Here is a 26,690-nt window from a genome sequence, read left to right on the forward strand (position 1 = left end):
CAACTGTTAAGTAGTATCGTATTTTGCTCATCTGCAATACGTCTAGAACGTTTCCTGTCAGATGTCAAATAGATGTTTAGAAAATGTCTTTAAGATGTTTATGATTTAGAATGTTTGTAAAACTAACATCTTAAAGACGTCTATCAGATGTTTGTAAACAGTAGATGCTTTCCAGGTGAAGTGATCTTTAACAGACCATATATATATATATATATATATATATATATATACTTCTGGAATGAACAACTGAAAAAAGGGGGGACATTTTATTAGTGCAAGGTTCATTTAGTGCAAGGTTTTATTCAGTGTCACATGATCCTTCAGAAATAATTCTAATATGCAGATTTGGTGCTCAAGAAATATTTCTTATTCTCAATGTTGTACACTGTTATATATATATATATTATAAAAAAACGTGATACATATTTTTCAATATAAATACAAAGTTCAAAAGAACATTTTAAATAGAAATATTTTCTAACATTGTAAATGTTTTTACTGTGACTTTTGATTAATTAAATGCATCCTTGCTGAATAAATGTACCAATTTCTTTAAAATCACACACACACACACACACACACACACACACACACATTTTGTAATTGAAAAAATTTATAAATTACATTTATGTATCTAAAACACTTACTCCAACTTGACATTTAAGAAAAATATCCTGAGTACACAGTTCAACATTAATCTCTTATATGGCTATAAAAGAAGATAACTTTAATTACTTTTTGAATTTGGGCCACTTCAACGCATCAATCTGTGTCTTTCTAAAGATACAGCTCACGTGCGCGCGCACACACACACTCTCTCTCTTTCTTTCTCACGACATACCCGCCCCCCACCCACCCTCAGGTGAGATAGCAGGGATGTAATGCATCTCTCTCATACACATTTCTCTTTGTGTTTCCACTGTTTAACTTTCATTCGTTTTCTCTAAAAACAAACAAAAACTTCTTCAGAGGTCCGTTCAGGTGACGTTTACATCAGTTCAGGGATTATATAACGTCTTCATTGCAAAAGTTAACGGACTTTCTCTGGAGCAGCAGGGAAGTTTAATTTTTGATTTTGGCATCGCTTCTGCGCCTAGCAAGATTGCGCATAAATCGCAGCGCGAGGCGCGCCCGGTGCTGTCGAGACTGGGCGTCAGAGCGCGGGTGATCGCCACGGGCGTGCTGGGTGTTGTCATGGTGCTGGTGCTGGTGATTCTCATCCCGGTGATGGTCAGCGCGGCAGGATCCGACGCGCGCTACGAGATGCTCGGCGCGTGCCGCATGGTGTGCGATCCGTACGGAACAAAGTCTCCATCACCAGAACCGGCGGACAACCGCTTAGTTCAGTCCCCACCAACTTTCATCCGCGGTCCTAAAGGAGAGTCAGGGCGCTCAGGAAGGATCGGTCCGAGGGGTCAGCCGGGTCCGCCCGGACCTCAAGGTCCCCCGGGGGTCATAGGAGAACCAGGGCCACCTGGATTACCCGGTCCGCCCGGAGTCACCGGTGTCATAAGCGCAGCAACGTACAGCACCGTTCCCAAAATCGCCTTCTACGCAGGACTCAAGAAGCAACACGAAGGCTACGAGGTGCTGAAGTTTGATGATGTGGTCACTAACTTGGGCAACCACTATGACCCCTCGAGTGGTAAATTCACCTGCTCCATCCCTGGGATCTACTTTTTCGTGTATCACGTATTAATGAGAGGTGGTGACGGGACCAGCATGTGGGCTGATCTGTGCAAGAATAATCAGGTATATCATAAATCCAGCTGCCACAGCCCGCAGGTGTCATAACCTATTTATTTTATTCATCAGTCAACGAATCCAGTTTTGGTGCATAAGAAGAATATGTATACCCTATATTATATAATATATATATATATATATATATATATATATATATATATATATATATATATATATATATATAAATAATGTGTACACATTTTTTAATAAGAAGTTATTATTTGGGGAAAAACAAAAACAAAAAACGTTTCTTTAATTATTTGCTGATAACCAATGAATATATAAAATGTTTAACTAAATTAAATAAATATTTCTTACTCACCAAAACTAGAGTAATTAATTTTAATAAAAATGTAATAATTGATATTTTTCAATATTTAATTTACAGTTTGTCTTAATATTATCATAATTACATTATTATATATAGTTCTATATCATAGCAGATGTGGCTGAGAACAATATTATATTGCAGTAAAAGCTAGAATTTACTCTTAGTACAATGGCATTTAAGAAATCAGAAATACTTTATTTTTACAAATAGGCCTACTTCAGTGGACAAACTAAAATGTCTTGTCTTAAGAGAATAATGTTAAATTTCCTTGGTTAGAATTTAGTTTTAAGTATTTGGAAGTACTAAGGAGTCTTAACTTAATGTGCACTTCACTCATGGGATTAATAAAATATTCATCTAACACGAGTCATCATCGTTTTCTTGCAGGTGCGTGCGAGTGCAATAGCGCAGGATGCAGATCAGAACTACGACTATGCCAGCAACAGTGTGATATTACACCTGGAGCCCGGAGATGAGATCTACATTAAACTAGATGGAGGCAAAGCGCACGGGGGAAACAACAACAAATACAGCACGTTTTCAGGCTTCATGGTCTACGCCGATTAACGCCTGTGGCATAGACTGCACTTTCAGATGTACCTCATTTTGACGTCACAGCGTAATCAGAGTGAGGTCACAAAAAGTTTAATGCTTAAGCTTGTGACATCTCATCCACGTCAGAGTGAAGGATAAGCAACAGATCGTCCAGTTGAGAACTGGAACTACTGAATGATCATAGCATCTCGAAGCATGTGAACACCCTCTACACGCAAATTAGTTTTTAGAGAAATCACTGTGATTTAGAAAAAAAAATCTTACAGTGTAACACTGATGATTGTAGTATATTTATTGAGAGATTAAACAGCAGTGAAAGCAGAAAATCGTTGACATCATTCCATTCCATACGTGCCTATTGAAACTGACACATGGCTGATCTGAAGAGGCTGTTACAGAGCACCCGCCATTAGCCCGGAAACATAGTTGAGATGACATTTCTTTAATAGTTTCTCATTCTTCACACACACAATGTCACATTTAAACCACAATTCTGTACTGTTTTATATCAATGTTTTCATTTAAAAATATTATCACTGTCTGGTATGTGCAGTGTCTTTGAACAAATTGTGAATAAAATATATTGTATGATTTGCATGTGTGTATACATTTCCTATAATACTAAAATACCTACATATATAGTGCAATTACAGCAATCACTAAATGCAATCCTATGAAATATCTTTGACTTGATTACTTTAAGTATTGTCATCCATTTGAAATTGTCTGCTTTAAAAACTACAAATTACACTATATGCTACTGTAAAACGTCCTCACCTATATCCACAAAAAATAAAAATAAAAAGGGAATCGGGTTTTGTAAGAAAAATACACATGCTAGAAAAAAAAAAAGAACATTTTAAAGTGCCCCTATTATGTTTTTTTTTTTAATATTACCTTTCATGCATTGTGTAATATAGCTGTCTGTGAATGCAAAAGGTCTGCTAAGTGCACGATAAATAAAGTTATTGCCTCCTAAAAGAAAGTATTGATTCTAAACTGCCGAAATGAGTCATCAGCAATTTAAGTCTCACTTCCTGATACATACCTACGTAACAATGTAATAAATTTGCATAATGCCAGCCTACGGTCTTCATTGGCTGTCTGCGAATAACGTCTATTTTGACCCACCCTCAAACACTGTAGTTGCACTGTAGGCCTGGAAGAGTTTGGTTCGTGCTGTTGACATGTTGAGAAGACGCTGTTTTCAGCGATTTGATGCACTTCAAAAGGATGAGGGCTCGCGCTGGAATTGATAAGGAAAAAACTACGCCATCGTTACTGTTTGCATCACTGTGTATCAAGCACTGAGGAAGCATCCGGAGCTGAAATTCATATGGGCAATGAGCATTTTGTTTCCGACATGCGCTATAAGTAGTAGACCAATCACAATAGACTGGGCCATCTGACAAATCCGAGCAGAGTAAGTTCTCAGAAAGTAGGGGTTTAGAGAGATTTTTTGAACAAACCATTATCAGACTCTTATCTGACTCTTTAAGTAATTAGTTGATGTGCAATTTATATTATGAGAACATTAAAGTGTTTTCTGACCTTTAATGCATGTAAATCTATCGTAGGAGACCTCCAAAACAAAATTAGAAACATTTAAAAGGTGGGGTCTAATGCTATTTCATGCATTCTGACTTATTTACAATGTTAAAGAGTTGGTTTCTCTTGCTAAACATGGCCAAAGTTTCAAAAAACGAGTTGGATGTATGACGGAGCATTTCTGTGCCAAATACACTCCTTCAGAGTTCGTACATGTTTCTGAAAGTGTTTTTTCGAGTATGGGCCTATATTACGTAATAAAGGGTGGAATTCCTTGTATGGGCACTTCTCCCGGAAGAGCACGTACGCACACAACGACCAGAGCGAGAGCAAGAGCACGCCCATCAACGTGCTTCGTTCGGGTTACGGAAGTCAACGGCAGCGCTGCACAGGACTTGCTCGAGAAAGAATTTAATCACTTTGTTTTTAGACCACGAAATCAACAATGTCACCAAAGTGACAAACCACCGTTAAGTGGAGCTGAGAGATTTGTGCTCACGCATTACATTGATGTGCTCTCGATATCTGTCATTAAAATAACGTGGCTGCTCGAGCCCTCAGGATCGGCGCTTATGGTTTTATAAACAAGGCCCAGTTCGACGCTGGATTTACAGATCGTTTGAAACTGAAAGATGGAGCGGTCACAACGATAATGATCCCGGTCATGAGTCGGAACCGCAGGTGATAAGTAAAACTGCATCAAATGTCTGTTTTGTTGGCAGCCGGCGCGTAAATGCATATAATGTAAACAACACGAACGTATAATGTATCAAAAGTTATCCAGGGATAATGCGATGGTGTATTGTGTGTGTGTTCAAATACATTTGTTTAGCTGACCATTGATAGCTTTGCTACGCAAACGCTGCGCGTGCTCGCCACTCTTTAGCTTTGCCCACGGCACGCCTCGAGGAGCTCGGCTGTTTTTGGAAAGACTCTGTACAGAATATCTTTCTTTTATAAATCTGATAAAACTAAAGACTTTTCGGAGATATAAAAGGATGCTATACTACTCTATAGGTACTGTGTGTGTTATGTACCCTTTAAAATAGCATAATAGCAGCACTTTAATTTGAAATAGAAGGAAACGGGATAAGATGTTTTGATATGCCGTCATCTTATAAGAACTGGACGACTCACATGGCATGTTTTTTTTTTTTTACCTTGCTGTTACACAGGAACAGAGCAAATGACAGTGTAATTATTTTACTAGAGGAGTCACTGTGAGCAGCCACCTGCTCCAGAGAAACTCATCTCTCTGTCCTACACAATGACCTGTCAGAACGCACACCTTCCAATTATTAGATGCGCTGTGAAACATCAGGCTTGCCAAAGCGAACGTGTACGGCAAGCAGTCTTACTTTAGACATACGGTCACATTCAGTCACTTCAGTACTAATAGTCAGTTGTTCCAAAGGGGCAGCTGTACATTCAGCATTTTATTGCCATTAATTGGTTGAGACGTTTGCAGCTACACAATATAAGAAAGCACATTTTGCACACTATTACAATGTGTGATTGATTAAAAAAAATAATTTTGCAGAGGCTAATTTAATTAGACCTTTGTTAGCACTAGTACCGTTTATTATTTTGTGCTCATACACTTTTTTATTTTTTTGGCTTAATTGTGATTTCCTGAGTTTAATTATTAGTCTAATTACTTAATTACATTTTCTTTGTTAGTTCATCAAAAAAATAAAAAAATAATAAAAAAGAAAAGAAAAAAGATGCATTTAAGTAAAAAGCACCTATTTCCATGACTCAGAGCCATGTTTTTATTTTAACCACTTGTTTGTGGTGAGAGAACTTTAATCATTGAAGCCTGGGTAATATTTGATTTGAATATCTGAACCTATTAAGTCTAGTTAGTGTTAAATCTATGTGTGATCTATTGGTCCCAACTCTGCCATCTTATGTAGATTAATGTTCACCAAAAAATGTTGACTCTTCAGATCACCAAAGAATTTAGCACCAAAATCAACTGGACAGAAATGTTCTTAAAGGGTTAGTTCACCCAAAAATAAAAATGATCCCTCAAGCCATTTTAAGTGTATATGACTTTCTTCTTTCAGTCAAGCACAATCGGAGTTATATTAAAAAAATATTCTGGCTCTTCCAAGCTTTATAATTAGAGTGAATAGTAACTGAAATTTTGAAGCCCAAAAAGACACATCCATCCATCATAAAAGTAATCCATATGACTCCGGGGGTTAATAAAGGCCTTCTGAAGTGAAGCAATAAGTTTTTGTAAGAAAAATATCCATATTTATAACTTTATAACCTAGAATCACTGGGTCGCGAGTTGATTCCGATGAAAGTGAACTTTGACCTGATGCACGAAATATTGACAAACGCGGAAGTGCAGAGGATAGAGCAAAACAAAACACCAGTCACAAATTAAGTCTAAAATTAGAATTTTTAAAAAGAAATGTCAGAGGAGCTTGAGTTTGTTGCCCAACTCTAATTGTTTGAACTGCGAGAGGCGTCTACTTTCACCTAAGCTTACGTTACTACCGGAAGCTAGTGATTATAGTCTATAAAGTTATAAATATGGATATTTTTTTTTACAAAAACGCATCACTTCGCTTCAGAAGGCCTTTATTAACCCCTGGAACCGTATGGATTACTTTTATTATGGATGAATGTGCTTTTTTTGGGCTTCAAAATCTCGGTTACTATTCACTCCCATTATAAAGCTTGAAAGAGCCAGAATATTTTTTAATATAACGATTGTGTTTGACTGAAAGAAGAAAGCCATATGCACCTAGGATGGCTTGAGGGTGAGAAAAATATGGGATAATTTTATTTTCGGGTGAACTAACCCTTTTAACAATAAAAGTTAGAAATCAATTTTTGGTACGTTAACTTGAAGTAAATCGGCTTTTAAGGCAGTTGATTTATTTAAATGTCAGCCAGTGTTTAGGATTCTCTATCAGTATTTTGTCCACCTGGTTCTGAGTGATTCCTCGAGACAACATTTTGGGAACAATATTGTTCAGGATGTGGGAGAAGCCATGACCACCATACTTGGTCAGTCGGTGCTTGGTGTGGATATCATGAGCGATGAGGATTCTGTCTTCGTAACCTTCCTTGATCAGGAAAGCCAAGCTGGTGGAACAAGACAAAATGACTCTCAATGATCTGCTGACAGTACATAAAATAGATAGTCTCATTAAATTTGTGCAATCAATCAAATTTGCATGTTTATAGAACACAATCATTAACAAACAGTACTGATTACCAGAAAGAGAAATTAAGGCAGATGTTTATGACCCATCTAATATAATGCCTGTCGTGCTTGTTGGAGGCAGATACTTACCTCTGAACTCTCTGGCTGTCGCTGGGCATGTCAATACCAAGGTTGAATGGGTAATTTAGAATCTCTGTGCCAAAGAGGTCATATTCAAGGTAGCTTCCCATCTTTGCAAACTCCAGCAGCTCTAGACGATCTAACAAGGTTCTATAAGGGACACACAATAGAGTGCTACAGGAGTGATGTATTTTTGTAGGTCAAAATCCAGATACAAAGTTAGCATTTTAGCACTTCTGGGTTCCATCGTCCTGAAGTCAATGCATTTTTGAATGGGGTTTTGGTTAAATGCATGAAATATGGTCTGAGGTTAACACAAGCTCAAGATATTATCATGTTTTTTTCTACAACACAAACTACGTCAGTATCTATATATATATATATATATATATATATATATATATATATATATATAAAAAAGGTTTTCATTATACAATCTACAACTAAAACAATAATGACAGAGAAGAACGATATCATTGAAATCACTTTCAGAACAATTTTTTTTCCAGCTAATGGACACTAAAAACATTGACAACCAATCAAATTCCACCCGACTATGAAGAGCTTGCGAATTTAAAGACTACATAACTGTGTGCGCACTTATATATCATTATAGTTATCTTTAGAGTTATCATTTTTGGTGTGAATGTGCTTTAATGGTGGTGACATTGAAGTCATTTGACCGTAGTGTTGTTCATATATAGCCTACGTTTAGCTTTTTACTTCTGCCAGTTGTATTTAGGCTTCAAAATTTATAAAAGTTGTGTTCATTAGTTAAGATTATAATGATGAACAAATTGTGTAAGAATCATAAAATGTTGTTGATCACAGAGATTATTTTCTGCAATAAGTCAGCAAAAAACAAGGTTTTGTGAACTGTAAATATTGTGAAAAATAATTATCTAATTCGCCTGTTATTGAATTGTATAATGTACAGTATATGGGAGGTTCTTCAACAATGGGCACTTTTGTCCTTCCCTTAAAGGGTTAGTTCACCAAAAAATGAAATTTCTGTCATTAATTACTCACCCTCATGTTGTTCCACACCCGTAAGACCTTCGCTCATCTTCAGAACACAAATTAAGATATTTTGATAAAATCCGAGAGGTTTTTTTATCCTCCATTGAAAGCAACGACATTACCGTCATTCAAGGTCCAGAAAAGTAGTAAAAGCATCTTTAAAATAGTCGACGTGACTACAGTGGTTCAACCTTAATATTATGAAGTGACGAGAATATTTTTTGTGTGCAAAAACAAAACAAAAATAACGACTTTATTCAACAAATTCGTCGCAGAGCTTCTGCGTTTATGTCCGAATGCCGGCTCAGTATTGGCTGGCTCTGGTCACTTGAGCAGCACAATGCATACGTGTGAAGCTGACGCAGGAGACGGCCAATAATGAGCTGGCGTTCAGACGTAAACACAGAAGCTCTGCAAAGAAATAGACCTCCTTGAGGTCCACTTTCCTGCAGAGTTTTGCTCTAACCCCAATCAAACTCACCTGTCTATAACTTCCTAGAAGAGATGGTTATTGGGAAATACGAGGATGCGTGGCTCTACCACTGGAGAAAGCATAGCAGCTAACTTGGATTACGTTTGCCTTGATAACCAATCACATTACAGCCTAGATGCTTTTTTTGGCTAAGGTTGCAGGCTTGCCTTCAAGTGACTTTGTTTCTAATAATCCTGAAGACCTTGATTAGCTTGTTCAGGGGTATTTGATTAAAGTTGGAGCAAAATTCTGCAGGAAAGTGGACCTCAAGGGCCAGAGTTTAGAACTCCTGCTCTAGGTATTGTTATCAGACATTTGTTATCGGAAGGCTGTTAATCAGAGCTCAACAGCCTCATATTTTATGGCTTTCTTCCTCATAGTAACCATTTATGAAACATTTTCCAGTATGCAGATGTTTTTCCACCCCTTCTTACCTATCAAGATGAGACATGACTGTTTTGGAGATATCTCCACCTGCTTCTTGCAGAATGCGGATGGCCTCTCCAGGAGCGGCTTCATTCCGCCCAGGGTGAATGATAACCGGGCAGCCGAGCTGAGTTTGAGCGTGGGCAGTGGCTCGCAGGACCTTTTTCTCACTCTCTGTGATTGGCCAGCTAGTACCGATCTCTCCAATCACGCCACAGCGGATATCTGTGCCGTCTGCTCCATGGAGAACCTCACTGACAATAATGTCAGTAAGCTTGTGGGGGAAAAAAATTACATTTGAGAAATGGGAACAAATCATTTCCATCTAGGGGTGTGCGATAATATCGTAACTGTTGTTTTATAGTTTTTGTCTTATATTTATAAAGTTAAAACTGTAGTTCCAAATAAAGCTGCAACAAAACTGTAGTAAGCAACAGTGTTCTGTTCCTGAAAGAATCAGAATTTTCTCAACAGATCAACTATTTAATGATCTATTCATAAAGACAGACACTTGCTTTGTTCCTGAATGAATCAGCTTTTTTGAATAAATCAATTATTCAATGATCCATTCATAAAGACAATGGCTGCATCCATAATCGCATACTATATAGTAGGCGAAAAGCAGTATGTGACTGAATTTACAGTACTCATAAAAGAGTAGGCAAAGGCTGGATCCCAAATGGCACCCTAAACCCTCACGTCTTCCTTTCGTGACGTAATGCCGCTTTGACTGCTGGGTAAAGTCCTCTGCATAGCTCGCGAACTTGGGGGTTCAGCTGAAGTGCGCATCGAGGACACATAGCCGCCGCAAAGTGGGCACTCCCGAGCACCCTTCCGAAACCTAAAATGATGAATGGGACACCCTACGGTCTCGTGGACTTAACGGACACATGCACGCGGCAGCCAATTTTAGTCCACAAGACCGAAAATGCTATGAAGTGTGCCATTTGGGATTCAGCCAAAAAGTACCCAGATGACCTACCACTTCAGGCGAGATTCTGAAGAGTGCATATGATGGATACTTTACCATCCAATGAGGCCACAGGAGAGGATTTGTGAATGGCAGTGAAGTAACGCAACTGAAGCTGGTAGGTCACATGATAATGACAACATGGCAGATGTAGTACGTCCGGATTATATTCATACTACACACATTAATACTATATAGAACATACTTTTTTAGCAGTCAAGAAGTAATTATTTATTCAAAATAAGTACCTACTCAGGAGAGTATGCGATTTCGGACCAGGGCTGCAACAAACGATTATTTTGATAATCGATTAATCTACCAATTATTGGAACGATTAATCGACTAATCATCGATTATTATACTGGTTAATCAGTATGCTTTGTTCGATTATTCCACTAGCAATTAGTTAAAATACTGAGTTATACTTTAATAATTAAAACAAGGAAATCACTTCAGCTTCTGAAAGTGTATTTTTAATGAATTTGTTAAAAAATACTGTTAAAATGACGTACTGTGTTTTTAGTAAGTCTGGGAATTGTAATAACTTTTTAGTAAGAGTAAAAAATATGTAATATTGTGCAAAAATTTCTGAAAAATGCTCCTCTCTAGATTTCTTCTTTTTTTTCTCTTTTTACTAACTATCAAGTTTATGGTCACTGAATGGCTTTCCTGAGGTAAATGTAACATTTCACGAGTTTACACGTACATGAAATCAAAATAAAGTAATTCGTATAGTAATTTATGCGTATTTGGCGTGCTGTCTGGGGGAGGGCTCCGAGCTTGGAATTTGGCCCGAACCCAGAGTACTCCCCCTCCTTAACTGGGATAGAAACCAGCCAAGAGTGAGGTGATGGGGTGGTAGAGGGATGCTGTGAAACTTGTCACGGGATAGAGGTGAGAGACGGCTTTATATACCAGCTTCCTCTTGCACTGATTGGTTGATTACCTGAACGTGCGCCTCCCGAATTTTGTTAAATAAAACTTCATTTTGTGACATATTTGTTTGCAAGCTGTTTTATTGCCGTCTTTCTGCAGTTGAAACTTTGATTAAGTGATTACATTAGAGCTGGATTCATTTCAGTAAATTGTACTGTATCTTTCAACATACTTTTTAATATTCACTCAAGAGGAGATAATAGGTTCATGTGCCACGTGACCCGAGGCGCTACAGTGATCTGGCACTCCACATCAAAAAGTGCCAAAACCACATGTATTGTTTGAATCCCGTAGTAAAATTAACAGAATTTAAAAGTTTTGTTTTATATCAAAAGTAACCTGATCTGTCTTATCTGTTCAGCCCTATTTCGGAAGCAGCCAGTCGCTTTCTTCCTGAATGAATCAGCCAAATCAGTTTAAAGAATAACTCAATGACTCACTCATTAAGACAGTGACTTGTCGCCACCTACAGGTGGTTTTAATTTCACATTTATTTAAATTTTCAAGATATATATTTTTTAAAACATTAATCTTATAGCATTATTTATGCAATTGTAACTGCAGTGTAAATGCTCATTTAGGTGCAGCTTCTGATGATGCACACATCTAATAAGATAAAAATACTACTGAAAAATCAATTTAAGGTGGAAAATATTGCCCTTTAATGAAAAAGTTCATTTCTGTCACTGCTTTGAATTAACCACCACAGAATATGAAGAATATGAAAAGCTTTGGGAGTCAGCGGTCTATGACAGGCCTAAACCAGTGAAGGTACCAGCACTAAATATCGTCTAATTGTCGAGAATATCGAGATATCATTTTTTTGTCAACATCGCACACCCCTATTTCAATCATTCTGAAAACAGAAAAGGCACCTGTATTGTTTAGCAATGTAGTCACAAGACCACACGCACCAACCTTCTCAACGGTCATCTTTCGTGTCTCATCAGAGTGGGTCACATCCACATAGTACCCCGCTCCAGCTATGACATGCACACCCGTTTCCTTCGCCAACTGACGCAGAACGGGCAGGTTTCGGGTGATGCCCGTGGTGGTGTTCTCCACTATGGATCCTCCTCCTGCTTTACGGTAACACAGCAACTCTTCCTTCACCGCCTCAATCTCCTGATTCAACAGCAGGTTCTCTTGGTGGCTGTATGGATTCTGCTGCAACCAGTGAATATGCTTCATTTCAATGGGAGCTATGGCAAGACCCTCATCTCCAGGTGCTGGAGGAACATGGCTGCACTTAAATGTCATGGTAAGGTGTTCATGTGTCATGGTGCGGCCCAGCTGATCAGGCTCTATCAGACCCAGCACTGTTTGGACCTTGCCGCTCTGCTCAGACATGATTCTGGTGATCCTGTCCAACAAATAGTTATATTCATTAATACAATACTATTTGTACAGTGCGAAATTTGATTTAAAGTATAAACATTTTTTTAAACCCCTAACTTTTTTTGAACCAAGAAAGAAAGAATTGTTTGTTTGAAGAAGAAGTGAATGTTTGGCTGTAGGCTGCTGTATAAAGACTCATCTTTGGTGTCTCGTGTAATGGGTTAGACACGCCTTGGTGGTTTGGACTTCGCGCTGATTGAAGACTGCACATATGCTGTTTATTTAATTTCCAACTACGCTTACATAAGTAAATGCACTTGCAATACATGTAAACAAATGCATGCATGAAGATGTACGCACGTGCCGTCGAGAATCTTAACAGTTCCAATACCTGGTTTAATAAACCCAGTATTTAACGCTGCAACATTATTAGTAGCTTAAGTATATATGTAACTGAACACAGAACTACTGCACGGACTGCGAGACTTCCTTTAACAATCGTTTAAAAAGTCACACAACAGACGATTAGCATGCAATGTAACTAACTGTTATTCTTAAATCGCACGGCGTGATGCAGTTAGAGAGTTAGCGATTCATAATAAACAATGCAAAGTGAAAAACAAGACCTGCAAGGTAAGTTCAACTTCCAGTCTGCAGAACTGACAACAGGAGCAACAAGTTCTCGCGATTTTATGCATATATCGCGAGACACAGCTTTCATATTCAGATTTAATCCTTTTACAGTCTATGATTTAAACACAATAAACTGAAGTGCTTAAAACGAAACAATTAAAACAATAAACAGTTAAATAAGTAAGAATGAATGCATTACCTCTAGTTTGAAGATGCAGTACCGTTTACGCAGATCGCCTGTTTTTAAACTTTGAAGCACTTATGCCACGCCCCTTTCTGTTCACTGACACTGCAGTTTGTGAGAAGTGCACTTATTATGTAAGGGCTCTTTGTGGAAATCAGGATTCGGAAAATACATCGTCATTCAGATGAGTGCCATAAGGAAATAAAGCATGTTATTATGGAACATAACATTTGGAAACTATTTATCATTATGAAACCAAAATCCAGTTTGTGAATGGTTACATGGAATGTTTGACCAATAATTGTTGTGTTTCCATTGGAATCCATGGTGGAAAACAGCTTAAACCAGCTTAGACCAGCAGATCATTTTTAACTTTTATGCAGAGTTATTAAAAAATTAAATTAGCATGTTTAACTATTAATTATTGGATTCGTTTAGCCTATTTATTGAATTAGTTCGCTGTGCTTCTTTATTTCATTTCTATGCCCTGCTGCTAGCTATTTTACAGCCTAATGAAAACAACTTGCTAGATGAGTTTGTAGCTACATGAGGGATATCAGAAATCTTGGTAAGTTTTATTCTTTGTTCTATATTACAATCAAATCAAGCGACAACCCCAAATCTACCTTCTGCTGGGAAAAGCAATTTGTATGCAACAAAGTGCGCATATGCAAAACTCGATCTAACCATTGATCCATGATTTTAAAGTGGCATGTTGAGCCATAATACATTTTCTCTGTGCAAGTCTGATCTAACTAATAGTGACAGGTCCTGGGGAGTTATCTGACCAGGGATTCGTGTACAAAATTAGTCCTGAGAGAGAGCAAGAATGACTATTAAGTGTCAACCAACTGCAAATTGCCAAACAGCTGTGGGCGTCTCTTGTCACTTCTAATTCATCCTGTGGAATAGCCTATAAAAAGCCTGCGCACACTGTTAGTAAGATGTTTATTATAAGTGGTCAGTAATTTGATCTTGATTTGGCTTGTTATTAGTCTTATTCAGCTTTTCCTCTATACCTTTAATAATCCATTAGCAAGAATTCAATACAGGTTCAGCTCAGTGTGGATGATGCACTCACAGACATTCTTCTCAATACTGTCTCTGTGTACAGCCACATCTAATAATAAAAAAGCCCATCAAAGACTAAAATATACATCTATATATGGAACAAAAGTATATCTGAGGTGTCATTATAATCAACCATTATTTTTAAATATGTGGCTCAGCTGAACAATGGCTCAGATGAGTCACTGGCCCTTAGGATGTCAATCAAATCACAGAATAATCCAGTTATATTTGACATGTCTGGTCCAGTGTGAAGACCTTATCAAAAGTAAGTGTATAAAGTGTTTAAAGGGATAGATCACCCAAAAATGTTTCTGTGTTCTGACTTTCACTGCATGGACAAAAATATTTTCCACAAAAGAAAGAAAGCCATACAGGTTTTAAACAACATAAGGGTAAGTAAACAATAAAACAATTTTAATTTTCGGGTGAAAAGCCTAATTTAAGATTAAATTAACAACTGACTATAGCCTACCTCAAATAATATGAGATCATTAAAATAAATTATACAATTAAGGTGAATTCAAGTAAAGTGGGACTTTTGTTAAACATGAAATGTATGTACCCAGAGGGAAATTGTAATATTTTCCATTTAAACTCAGTTCATATAATAAGTTATTTGGAAAGTATATACCAATATGCTGGAGTCTATCCCAGTGTCTGGGAAACACCCTGGACAGATGGTGAGCCTAACACAGTCGATTATACATGTCAATTATAAAGTAATCAGTGAATGGCAATCACTTTTAGTTTTAGTTGCTTTATTGGCATGACAAATATTTGTACATTCGTATTGCCAAAGCATTGCAGTGTAGCTGCATACAATTAAAACTGCAATCTATTATATATATTTGAGTGGAATTACTGAAGGTTTAAAGTGCACATTCAACTAAAGTGGGCCAGCAATGTCTAAACACCTTAGAAGAAAAACTAACCTTTTTGTTTTTAATTTTCCTTTTTTGCAATTTGTTACCTGCAGTAAAAGAAAAATAAAGGGTACGATCATAATAATATTTGTTTACATTTAATGTCATATTGCATCAACCAAAATGATTTTATAATTTAATTACTGTCACATAAGGCTGCTGCAAAGAAGAGCACAATGCAATAGAATATAATACAAATAGTCTTTCATCCAAAAACTCACAGGAACACTCAGGGAAACTGACCTAACAATCATATAACAGTGACACCAAACAAAGAACTGAATGAAGACAGGACTTAAATACACAGAGAAACAAAGAAGCTAATTAATTAGACAACAGGTGAACTGAATCATTAATCAGGGAAACATACTGGCATACAGGAAAACAGGCACAGGGAAAAACAGAACCAAAACACAATGAAATTCCACCAAAACAGAACATACGAGAATATAACCATTACAGTTACTTTAACTCAAGACCATGCTCTGAAAGCATACCCACTGAGCACAATACAATCAAGCTTAAATTGCCTGAATTCACACATAAAAATAAAGGTTCAAAAGGTTTTTTTTTTCTTCTCAATATTACACTATAAAGAACCTTTTGTGCAATAAAAAAGTTCAATGGATGTTAACGGATATATATATATATATATATATATATATATATATATATATATATATATATATATATATATATATATATATATATATATTTATTGGCATTTATATTGATATGAAGTGTTGGCTCTTTTGTGCATCTCTTGAAGCTCTTCTAAATGCATGCAGATAAACCATCTCTTTGATGTCTGTTTGTATATTCTGACAAACTTCTGTATCTCACCTGAACAATCAAGTAAATCATTTGATTGGTGGATAAAGTTTATCTTGACACATCTGTAGAAGCATCAGGCAGGAGATTATTGAAAGCTGACACGGTGCTGCAGCCTTGGGTGTGAATTAGTTCAGCATAATCACTCTATTCTGCCTGATAGACTTGTGAGCCATCAGTTTATGCAAATCAGAGATTCTTTGGCGCAAGACTGAGAGATTTATATCAGCTGTGGTTCTCTCATAACATGTCTGAAGTGTTGAGAGAGGAGTTCAGTTTATGCCATGCCAAAAAAAAAAAAATGAAATAATAGCTGTATATAGTGCAACAGAAGCTTCCTCATAGATTTTTGAGAGAAGCTGGCCAGAAGATCTTTTTTGATCTTTTTAGTAGTCACTACCACAATCAAAGCCCAAACTTCAACATGTACTTTTATGCTTGTGCCGATACTGTTATGCTATGGACATGAACAAAACCTCAAATGATGGCTGCCTAACCTAGCACAAAAAGCATAAACATGATTTTATTTTATTTTTTTATTTTTTTTAAAAAGGGAAAAAATTGATTATCTAGCATAATCATTTCATTTTGACCACTGTGTGTGTTTTTCAAGGCCGGTTCAAAGTAACTGGCCTGACTTATGCCATGTGGTGTGAAACAGACACCTGTTGAACGATACACTGACTGGAACAAGAATATTTCAGTTGTTCATTTGTTAACCCTCTGGGGTCTGAGGCTGATTTGGGGTCCTGGTGTAGTTTTGACATGCCCTGACATTTGTACTTTTTTCAGTTACTTATAAACATATTAATGAAAAAGTCTGATTATACCGTATTCAGCACAAACTAGGCTACAATAATATGTGAGCAACAAGTATGTACATGTTTGTATTTTTGAGAGAATTACGTATATGCATGGTTTTTGAAAAAACAAACAAAAAAATAAGTCACTGAAATAGGGCCTCAAAACTTTTGGGAACTGTATATTTTAGTCTAGAGTTTTTGCTTCACAATGATGTAAAAATTATCCTGCCTACTCGGACACATAAAACAATGTATTGATTTTAAATTTCTAAGACACTTTTTGTTTAGGGAGCCCATATGCGAAGAGGCGTGAATCTTCATGAATAATGCTGTGATTCTCACCTGAGGAGATTAAGACCCTGCCCCTAATGAGCCGCAAAATGAGCCATTCAGTCAGGTATGTGACTGAGTGAACAAAGAAAGAATGCAATGACAAAAGAAATTTATATTTTTTTTGTTTGTAGTTTATTTAGAATATAGTTAACTATATAAATGTGAGTCAAATACACATTTTGACTACACAGTTATACCTGGAAATAAATCCTGTTCAAAGATATAAGTGAACATCACATACCTGGCATTTGGTGTTTCTGCACTGGAGAAAAAAGAAAGAAAGAAAGAAAGAAAGAAAGAAAGAAAGAAAGAAAGAAAGAAAGAAAGAAAGAAAGAAAGAAAAACACTCTCCTGCTTCCAGTCAGTGATCTCAGTATCATATTCATGCAGTTCAGTTTATATGTGGGCAAATGTCTGGTTACTATGATTCTCAAATCTCTGAGATATACGAAAAAACCATCTGTGAGCATGCTGATAACAGGATCATATCAGCTATTGTATTAATGTCAATATAATGTCCACTCTTAACAGAAAACATGATTTTTGTGATCAAAAATACAGAAGAAAACAGCAATATTATGCAATATTACAATATTAAATATTATTAAAATTTAAAATAATGGTTTTCTATTTTAATATACTTTAAAATAAAATGTATTTCTGTGATGCAAAGCTGAATTTTCATTATTCATTGTGAACAAAAGCTTCACTGATATGGCACTAGACTATGTTTGTGTCAAGGGCTGTATGGAGGATAGTTTGTTGCAAAAATATCCCATCTTCCTATGCCAGCCAGAGTATCACAGCTCTCCAGAACCAGCCCATGAGCCTATGCAAATTGATCATGCCTGCCTCTCTCTGGCCAAGCGGCATCGTCGGCTGACCTAGGGTCTTTGTTTATACTGTGGATATGGTGGACATGTTATACAAACATGTCCTCTTCGCCCTCCAAGACCTTTGGTGAGTTATGCCTCTGCTTCTCAAGTCAGTACCAATCCGTTAACCACTCTAGTGACACTCACTACTGCTTACCATTCTATTACAGTTCCTGCCCTCCTTGACTCTGGGTCAGCCAGCAACTTCATCTCTGGAGAGTTATGCCACCAACTCAAACTCAAGAAAAGGTTCAGCTCAGTCCCATTCAAGATTCAATTAATAACCACAAAACCACTCGGCTGAGGCAAGGTCCGTCATTGTGTGGGTCCTCTTCAACTTCAAGTTGGCCAGCTTGATGTAGAAAACATCTGTCTGCTGGTTCTGGAGAATTCCACTGCTGGGATAATCCTAGGGCACCCTTGGCTCATTTCCCATATTCCCATTCTGTCCTGGACAAATGGTGAGGTCCTGAAGTGTGGCAAAGAATGCTTCCCTCTGTGTTTTCCATGACTTCCTCAACCAGCCTCCTCCAACTTTCTAGTGATCTCCTTAAACTCTACCTCAATCGAAAGTACCATTGAGAAGCAATCCATTGATACCCCGGAATGTTATGCCTCCTTCAGTGATGTGTTCTGCCCGAAACAAACCTCCCAATTGCCACCTCACCAACCATGGAACTGTGCCGTCGGCCTCCTACCTGGTGAGCCATTGCCAGTGCCCAGAGGCAAAGTATATCCTCTATCCATTCCCAAACAGAAGGCCATGGAGGAGTATATTGAGGAGGCTCTACAGCAAGGCTATATTCGTCCACCAAGTTCCCCTGCTGCTTCAAGTTTTTTCTTAGTTGCCAAGAAGGACAGAGGATTGAGGCCTTGCTTTGACTACTAGGCATTGAACCAGATAACCACAAAGTTCCGTTATCCTCTTCCTCTTGTCCCTGGTACTTTGGAATCGCATTGCGGAGCCACCATCTTCACTAAGCTGGACCTCCATAGTGTAGCGAATCAGTACAGGTATTTAATTAATTTATGGGTGAAATATATGAATATAATAAATCATAAAGCTTTATGATTAATTATAATACATATACCGACCCGAGAGGGAATTATACATATATTGTGAATTAATTACAACGAATTATAATCAATCACATATATGATTAGTTCTGGTTTGATAATAATTTAGAGAAACTATTAGTTTGTCCAGCAAACCGTTAGCTCCTCATAGCCGATTATAAAAGGAAGGTTTTTCTCTGGCCACGAGAAAGACTTCCTATTCTAGCATCAATGCGTAAAGCAAGGATACTGGATCGAAACGTTAAAGTGACCTGGGTTTGTTGCATGAGCAAAAAAAACAATCGAGCATGAATATAATGTATTTAATATATGAAACTACGGATACAGAGACTATACTACTAGACATACACAAACAATACACATATATGGAAAACGAAAGTAAAGTCAAGAAAATAGAGGTGATCAAAGGAATGGCAACTTACTAACAGTTAAAACCTTTGAGAGCCAGCAAGGAAACTCAGCTTACACATCGAGCTTAAAACGCTTTGGAAAGAATGGTTCTATACTTGCATAGGTTCAGGTGCTGTGGTCGTTTCGTGTTTCTGCAGGAGTTTCGGTGCGTGCGGCTGAAGCGATTGGTCCTTTTCCGAGAAGGTGTTCTTCGGCGGGATTTTCAAACAAGGGTTTAACTTAAGAGTAAGATAACCGGAAAGGAAAGAAAAAGAGTCCGTCTCCTAGGCGATGAAGAGTGAAGACTTAGGGCGACGGATGAAGAGGGTTTGACAAAGAAACTTGTTGCCAAAAGATGGTCGTCCCGAAGAGAGGGGGCGCGTGATGGAAGCGCGGTCGCCGAGACGTCCGGGAGAGACGTGTGTTAAATGGCGAGAGACAATCGAGAGACAATGAGAGATGCGTGTCGATGTGTTTTAAGGACAACAGGCCAGAACGCCTCCTGGGATACATCAGCCAATGATGAGGGTGCGATTTTGGCGGGCAAACTCTTTCTTTGTCTCCATTTATGACCTAATTTACATGGTTTATGAAGTGTCCGATCTGGGTACATTTTCTTCAAAGTACCATTAAAAATAGAAGAATGCATTTTACAGTCATGTGACATACATTTTCAATTAGAGCATAACGAAAGCTTTACAATGAGACCAAACTTGTCAGATGGCAAAGACATAAAAGGTGAGATACAGTTTATACTTGAGTTTTATCGTTTAGAAGAAAACTAATACAACTACAGTCGTAGCTAAGCTTATATACTAGGGATAAATACATGCACCTTTAAATACAGCGACGGGGACATATTGGCACAGTCATATTTGGAGGATAAATGTACATTCACAATCTCCATGCGTGTTTGTGAGTGTCTGTATGTGTGTGTGTATTGGGGTTGTGGCCAGTGTCTGTGACCATATGTCCTTTAGTCCCACCAGGGTGACTCTTTGAAGTCTCTGGGGCTGGATAGAATGTGTTCTGTTTTTCCTTTACTGGGGTAACAAAGGTGCCAATGGGGCAATTGGTCCCGGACTTGCCGGAGCCGATTCGTGATTTACATGCACAGTTCAGGAGGCTAAAAGCATTCTGAAATGTCCAAACTTGATTGACTCTGCCGGATCTATCCAGACGCTACAATAGTGCCTACAACCTCATCCGGATACGTGTGGGGGACATGTGGAAAACAGCTTTTGTGACCCCTACAGGACACTATGAATAACTTGTGATGCTGTATGGACTGGTCAGCACCCCCTCCGTATTCCAGGGATACATGAATGAGGTGTTCTGGAAGTTTCTCCACCTATTTGTAATTGTCTACATCCACGATATCCTTGTGTACTCCCGGAACCTGAACATTGCCACGATGTTACGTGGGTCCTCTGAAATCTCCATGAGCACCAGCTATACCTCAAGGCAAAAAAGTGCACCTTCCATCAGCCCTCGACTCAATTCCTTGGGTACAACATCAGCCGAGAAGATATCCAGATGGACAAGAGGAAGGTGGAAGCTGTCAAGTTCTGGCCTCTTCCCACAACTATAAAGGAGTTACAGATATTCCTTGATTTCACTAATTTCTACAGAAGATTCATCCAAAATTACAGTTCCATCATCTCTCCTCTGACCAACCTTCTTAAAAGGCAGGCCCAAGTCTCTGTCCTGGACCCCCAAGGCAACCAAAGCCATTACCACATTCCAATGGGCATTTACTTCTGCACCGCTCCTGGTACATCCCAAACCCAATCGCCAATTCATTGTGGAGGTAGACACTTCAACCTCAGGTATGGGAGTGGTGCTATCTCAGTAGCAGGGGCAGCCTCCTCGACTCATTCCATGTGCCTATTTCTCCCGGAAACTCCCCCCGGCGGAGCAGAACTAGGACATTGGTAATTGTGAACTCCTTGCCATTAAGCTTGCGTTGGAGGAGTGGAGGCACTGACTTGAAGGGGCCCGCCATCCCTTTGTTATGTTAACAGACCATCATAACCTGGAGTATTTATGGGAGGCCAAGAGATTGAATCGCTCCAGAGATTGCCTGGTGGGCCCTCTTCCTAACCCATTTCCAATTTTCCATCTCATACCGTCCAGGGACCAAGAATGTGAAAGCAGATGCCTTCTCACGTCTACATGCTCCTGAAGAAACTCCTGAGAACCCTGAACCTGTCCTTCCCCCCAGGCTCTTTGTGTGTCCTATCCATTGGTCCCTGGATGAGGAACTAGCAACAGCCAGTGCCTCCGAGCCACACAAGGAGTGTGCTATGGCAAAAACATCACGTCATCTACCCATCGGCAAATTGCTTCTTCTGCCTGTTCCACATTGCCCATGGTCACAACTGGGGATGGACTTCATAATGGACTTACCTCCCTCAGATGGTAACACTTATGTCCTCGTGGTGGTTGATCGATTCTCCAAGGCCTGGTGTCTTATACCTCTGAAGGGATTACCCACAGCCATGGAAACAGCAGAGATCCTGTTCAATCACGTCTTTCGCAACTTTGTATTACCCGAGGACCCAAATTTATTTCCAGAGTATGGAGGTCCTTCTTCGCCCTCCTGGGTGTGACTGTGAGTCTCTCCTCTGAATACCACCCTTAGAGAAATGGGAAGATGGAATGCAAGAGCAGCCACTTCCACAGTACCTTCTGCCATGGCCACCAGGACTTCTGGAACCGGTACCTTGCCTGGGCTGAGTACGCCCAAAACTCCCTCCAACAACAATCAACTAGATTAACTCCATTCCAGTGTGTACTCGGCTTTCAGCCCCCCTTGTTACCCTTGTCCGGGGAACAATCAGAGGCACTGTCAGTCACCCATTGGTTTCAGGAGAGTGAGAGGGTCAGAGACAAGGCTCATCAACACCTGCAGCAGGCAGTGTGCAATCAACAAGCCATGCTGATGCCTGGAGAACCACAACTCCCATCTACCAGCCTGGACAGAAAGTGTGGCTATCCACCCGTGACATCCGACTGCACCCTCCTTGCAAGAAGCTATGTCCCAGGTTTACTGGTCCCTTCCCTATAGTCCGTCAGATTAATCCTGTCACGAATGAGAGAAGCATTCAGGCAACAGGAGGAACAACATACTGTAAGTGTTTTAGTGTTTTTTCTCATTTGATTTTAGCGCTGTTGTCATTGCTAGGAAACTTTGTTTTGTTTACTGTGTTCACGTACTGTAGTCACGTGCTGAAGTCATGTTTGCTCTCATTTGTTCTCATTTCGCTCTGTGAGATAGTAAGGTGTAGTAAGGCAGCCCTCGTGTGAAGCCCTCGTCGTGTGGAGACCAAAGAGTGTAAAGACCAGCGACTCTACCTGCGTGACTCCACCGAGCAAGAACACCAACAAGGCACTTGAGAATTATTCTTTATTATTCTTTTAGAATTATTATTTTATATTATATCCTTTTTTATACAGTTTGTTCTCGTCTGTTTGTTTTTGTGACCTGTTTTAGCTATGTGCTTCCAAATTCCCACTATTACTAATACTCGTAAATCGCATGCCACATGTTGGAGGCAATCTGCTGTAAACATAGCAGACTTCATTACATCTATTGCTACTCATTCTGTTCTCTACCTCGTGGCCCTGACTGAGACCTGGATCAAACCAGAGGACACTGCCACACTTGTGGCCCTCTCCTCTAATTACACTTTTTCCACACCCCAAGCCTGACTGGGAGTGATGGTGGTACTGGTCTGCTTATGTCCAATGAATGGAAGTTCAATCCTTTGTGGCAATAGCTCATTTGAATCACATGCAATTACTTTCACCCACCCTGTTAAAATCCATTTTGTAGTTGTTTATCGTCCCCAAGGTCAGCTAGGTAACTTCTTGGAGGAGTTAGATATGTTACTCTCAACCTTCCCTGAGGATGGTACTCCTCTGGTAGTACTTGGAGACTTCAACATCCATCTAGACAAACCTCAGGCCTCAGGCTGACTTCCACGCTCTGTTTGCCTCGTTTGACCTCAAGCGAGTGTCTACTATGGCTACACACAAATCAGGTAACCAATTGGACCTCATCTGTACACACTGCTGCTCCACTGATAGTACACTGGTCACTCCACTACACACCTCAGACCGCTTCCTGATCACTCATAACCTCAACCTGACTCCTGACTCAACACACACTCCCCCACAGGTCACTTTTTGGTGTAACCTAAGCTCACTCTCACCCTCCCGTCTATCCTCTTTGGTCTCATCCACACTTCCTCCCTCTAATACGTTCTCATCACTGGATACTAACAGTGCTACTGACACTCTTTGCTCCACTCAAATATCTTACTTAGATGAATTCTGACCCCTTTCATCCAGACCAGCCCGCGCCACCCCCTCTGCTCCCCGCCTATCCGATGTTCTCCGTGAGCATCGTTCTAGACTAGTGTTAATTTTGTTAATGAAATCTATGATGAAAAATATTTGTCAACAAAGTTTTTCCACTGACTTAGACGAGATGATAGCGAGACGATAATAAGGCCATTAAACGATAACTGTGACTATATCAGCATGCAATATTGTCGATTAAAAAAAAGTAGTTAAAAGAACAAAAACTTTACCAAAAACTTAATTTTTTTATTAAAATTAACGCCACAAAACAGGAAGTTGTTGTAACTCAGGCATACAATGTCCAATCTGCCCCAAAATTTACATGAGAAGAGTCCAGTTTGAGAAGAGTCCTGCCCTGAACACATCTACATGACAATATTCAGTTATAGTAATAGCGCCACCCACTGTCAACAGGAAGTGACGTGTTTAACACTGTGATGCACTACTAGCAACATACTAAAATTTGTAATTGAGAACTAAACATGCTAGAAACATTCGAAAGCATGCTAGCAACACTTAGCCGAGTGCTAAAGCATGCTATTACAAGCATACAATGTCCAATCTACCTCAAACTTCACATGTTTGATAAGTGCCCTGGCCTGAAGACATCGTCATGCCAAAATTTAGTTATAGTCATATCGCCACCAGCTGGTACCAGGAAGTGTGGCAAATACAAATGACTGATGTAGTCCTCCTATATTTATATACTTAAATGCGTTTTGCCCACCATGCTCTATTTTCCTAAAGCAACCGGGCCCTTGCAGCTTTAATTTAGCTTATAATTGATAGGCTTTAATAAATATGTACTCTTGATGAGGTAAAATAAACTATGCATATGAATCAATATTCTGTTGATTTGTGCTTATTGGTGAGAGAGCAACTTCTGATGAAATGTAAAAATAAATTTCCCAAACGACAACAATCATTGCAATTTAAATTGAGCAATTTTTTTTTTTTTTTTTTTATCATTTAACCATTATACAGTATGTCGAAAAAAGGACGAAAATGTGTAAGTTTCCATTGACTAAAACTAGACTAAAATGCTCGGACATTTAGTTGACTAAAACTTGACTAAACAAAAACAGGACAAGTTTGACTAAATATGATAAAAACTAAAAGTTACATTTGACACAGGACTAAGACTAAATTAAAAAATAGCTGACAAAATGAACACTATTCTAGACTCAGGGCTGCAGAGAGGAAGTGGCTCAAATCGAAAGATCCTACCGACCTTAGCTTCTTGTATTAGTCACTCTTCTCTTCCTTCTCTGCAAATGTCTCCAATACTAAAACCACATACTACCACAATAAAATTAACAATTCTTCTGATTCTCACAGGCTTTTCAAACCTACATCATCTCTTAAAGCTGATGAAACAACAAACAACAAATGAAACAACAACCATCAGTGGCCAATTCTCCACACCACATGCTGACAAACACATCTTAACGGCAAACACACATATTCACCCCTCCTTCTCTCCGCTCTCGGAGGCAGAAGTTTCCAAACTCATCCTTTCCAATCATCCCACTACCTGTCCACTTAATCCTATCCCCACTCATCTTTTTCAGGCCATCTCTTCTTCAATTGTACCTGCACTCACTCACATTATTAACACTTCTCTTCACACTGACACATTTTCCACAGCATTTACTGAAGCCCTGAGACTGGCAAAAGCAGCTTCCAAATCATCAGTACTCATCTTGCTGGATCTCTCTGCTGCTTTTGACACAGTTAACCACCAGATCCTCCTGTCAACCCTCATGACAAAGGGCATCTCGGGAACCGCACCTCAATGGTTCAAGTCTCATCTCTCAGGTTGGTCCTTCATTGTATCTTGGAGGGGTGAGGTGTCTAAGTCGCACCATCTTGCTACTGGGGTACCTCAGGGCTCAGTGCTTGGACCACTTCTCTTCTCCATCTACATCACTAGGATCTGTCATTCAGGAACATGTTTTTTTTCCCCTATCACTGCTATGCTGATGACACACAACTCTACCTTTCATTCCAACCAGATGATCCGATGGTTGCTGCTCGCATCGCAGTCTGCCTGACAGCCATTTTTGCCGGGATGAAGGACCACCACCGTCAACTCAACTTTGCAAACACTGTTTGTGGTCGGTGCCAACCCAACGCTTTATCACAACCTCTCCATTCAATGAGGTTCGTCAACCATAACTCCTTCCAGGACAGCCAGGAACCTTGGAGTTGTGATGGATGATCGTTTAAGCTTCACAGATCATATTGCTATAACGGCCCGGTCCTGCAGATTTGCCTTATACAACATTAGGAAGATTAGACCCATCCTATTGGAGCATTCCACACAAATTCTCATCCAAGCTCTTGTTCTATCCGGACTGGACTATTGTAATGCTCTCTCTCACTCCTCAAGCCATATCACCAACCTGTTTCTGATCTCCCCACAGAGCCTGGTCCTGCTGACGAGCCCCCTCAGCCATTGTTAATGGAGGATGGTTACTGGAACACTATACCAGCCACACCTGTTCCCAATCACCACACTTATCACCAGCTTTATAAGCTTTATACATATCT

At 39.1% G+C, this 26,690-nt stretch overlaps 2 protein-coding genes across 3 annotated transcripts; one reads left to right on the top strand and one right to left on the bottom strand.

Annotated features, from left to right (window-relative positions):
• Positions 1-857: 857 nt before the first annotated feature.
• c1ql3b (complement component 1, q subcomponent-like 3b) lies at positions 858-6,204 on the top strand. The gene is made up of 2 exons (XM_051870484.1): positions 858-1,752; positions 2,465-6,204. The coding sequence occupies exons 1-2, from the start codon at positions 1,195-1,197 to the stop codon at positions 2,642-2,644; spliced, it is 738 nt and encodes a 245-aa protein (XP_051726444.1). The 5' UTR covers positions 858-1,194; the 3' UTR covers positions 2,645-6,204.
• A 434-nt stretch (positions 6,205-6,638) lies between these two features.
• Positions 6,639-13,568, bottom strand: pter (phosphotriesterase related). Of its 2 annotated transcripts, none has more exons than XM_051877972.1 (5): positions 13,482-13,568; positions 12,230-12,674; positions 9,414-9,679; positions 7,497-7,637; positions 6,639-7,285 (listed from the first exon to the last, which is right to left on the bottom strand). In XM_051877972.1, the coding sequence occupies exons 2-5, from the start codon at positions 12,659-12,661 to the stop codon at positions 7,075-7,077; spliced, it is 1,050 nt and encodes a 349-aa protein (XP_051733932.1). In that variant the 5' UTR covers positions 12,662-12,674; positions 13,482-13,568; the 3' UTR covers positions 6,639-7,074. The 2 variants fall into 2 exon arrangements, with proteins under 2 accessions (XP_051733932.1, XP_051733925.1); XM_051877965.1 differs by lacking the exon at positions 13,482-13,568 and adding an exon at positions 13,276-13,344.
• Between the last annotated feature and the right edge of the window lie 13,122 nt (positions 13,569-26,690).

This window comes from Ctenopharyngodon idella, chromosome 2 (assembly GCF_019924925.1).
Source record: "Ctenopharyngodon idella isolate HZGC_01 chromosome 2, HZGC01, whole genome shotgun sequence".
Taxonomy (NCBI): Eukaryota; Metazoa; Chordata; class Actinopteri; order Cypriniformes; family Xenocyprididae; genus Ctenopharyngodon; species Ctenopharyngodon idella.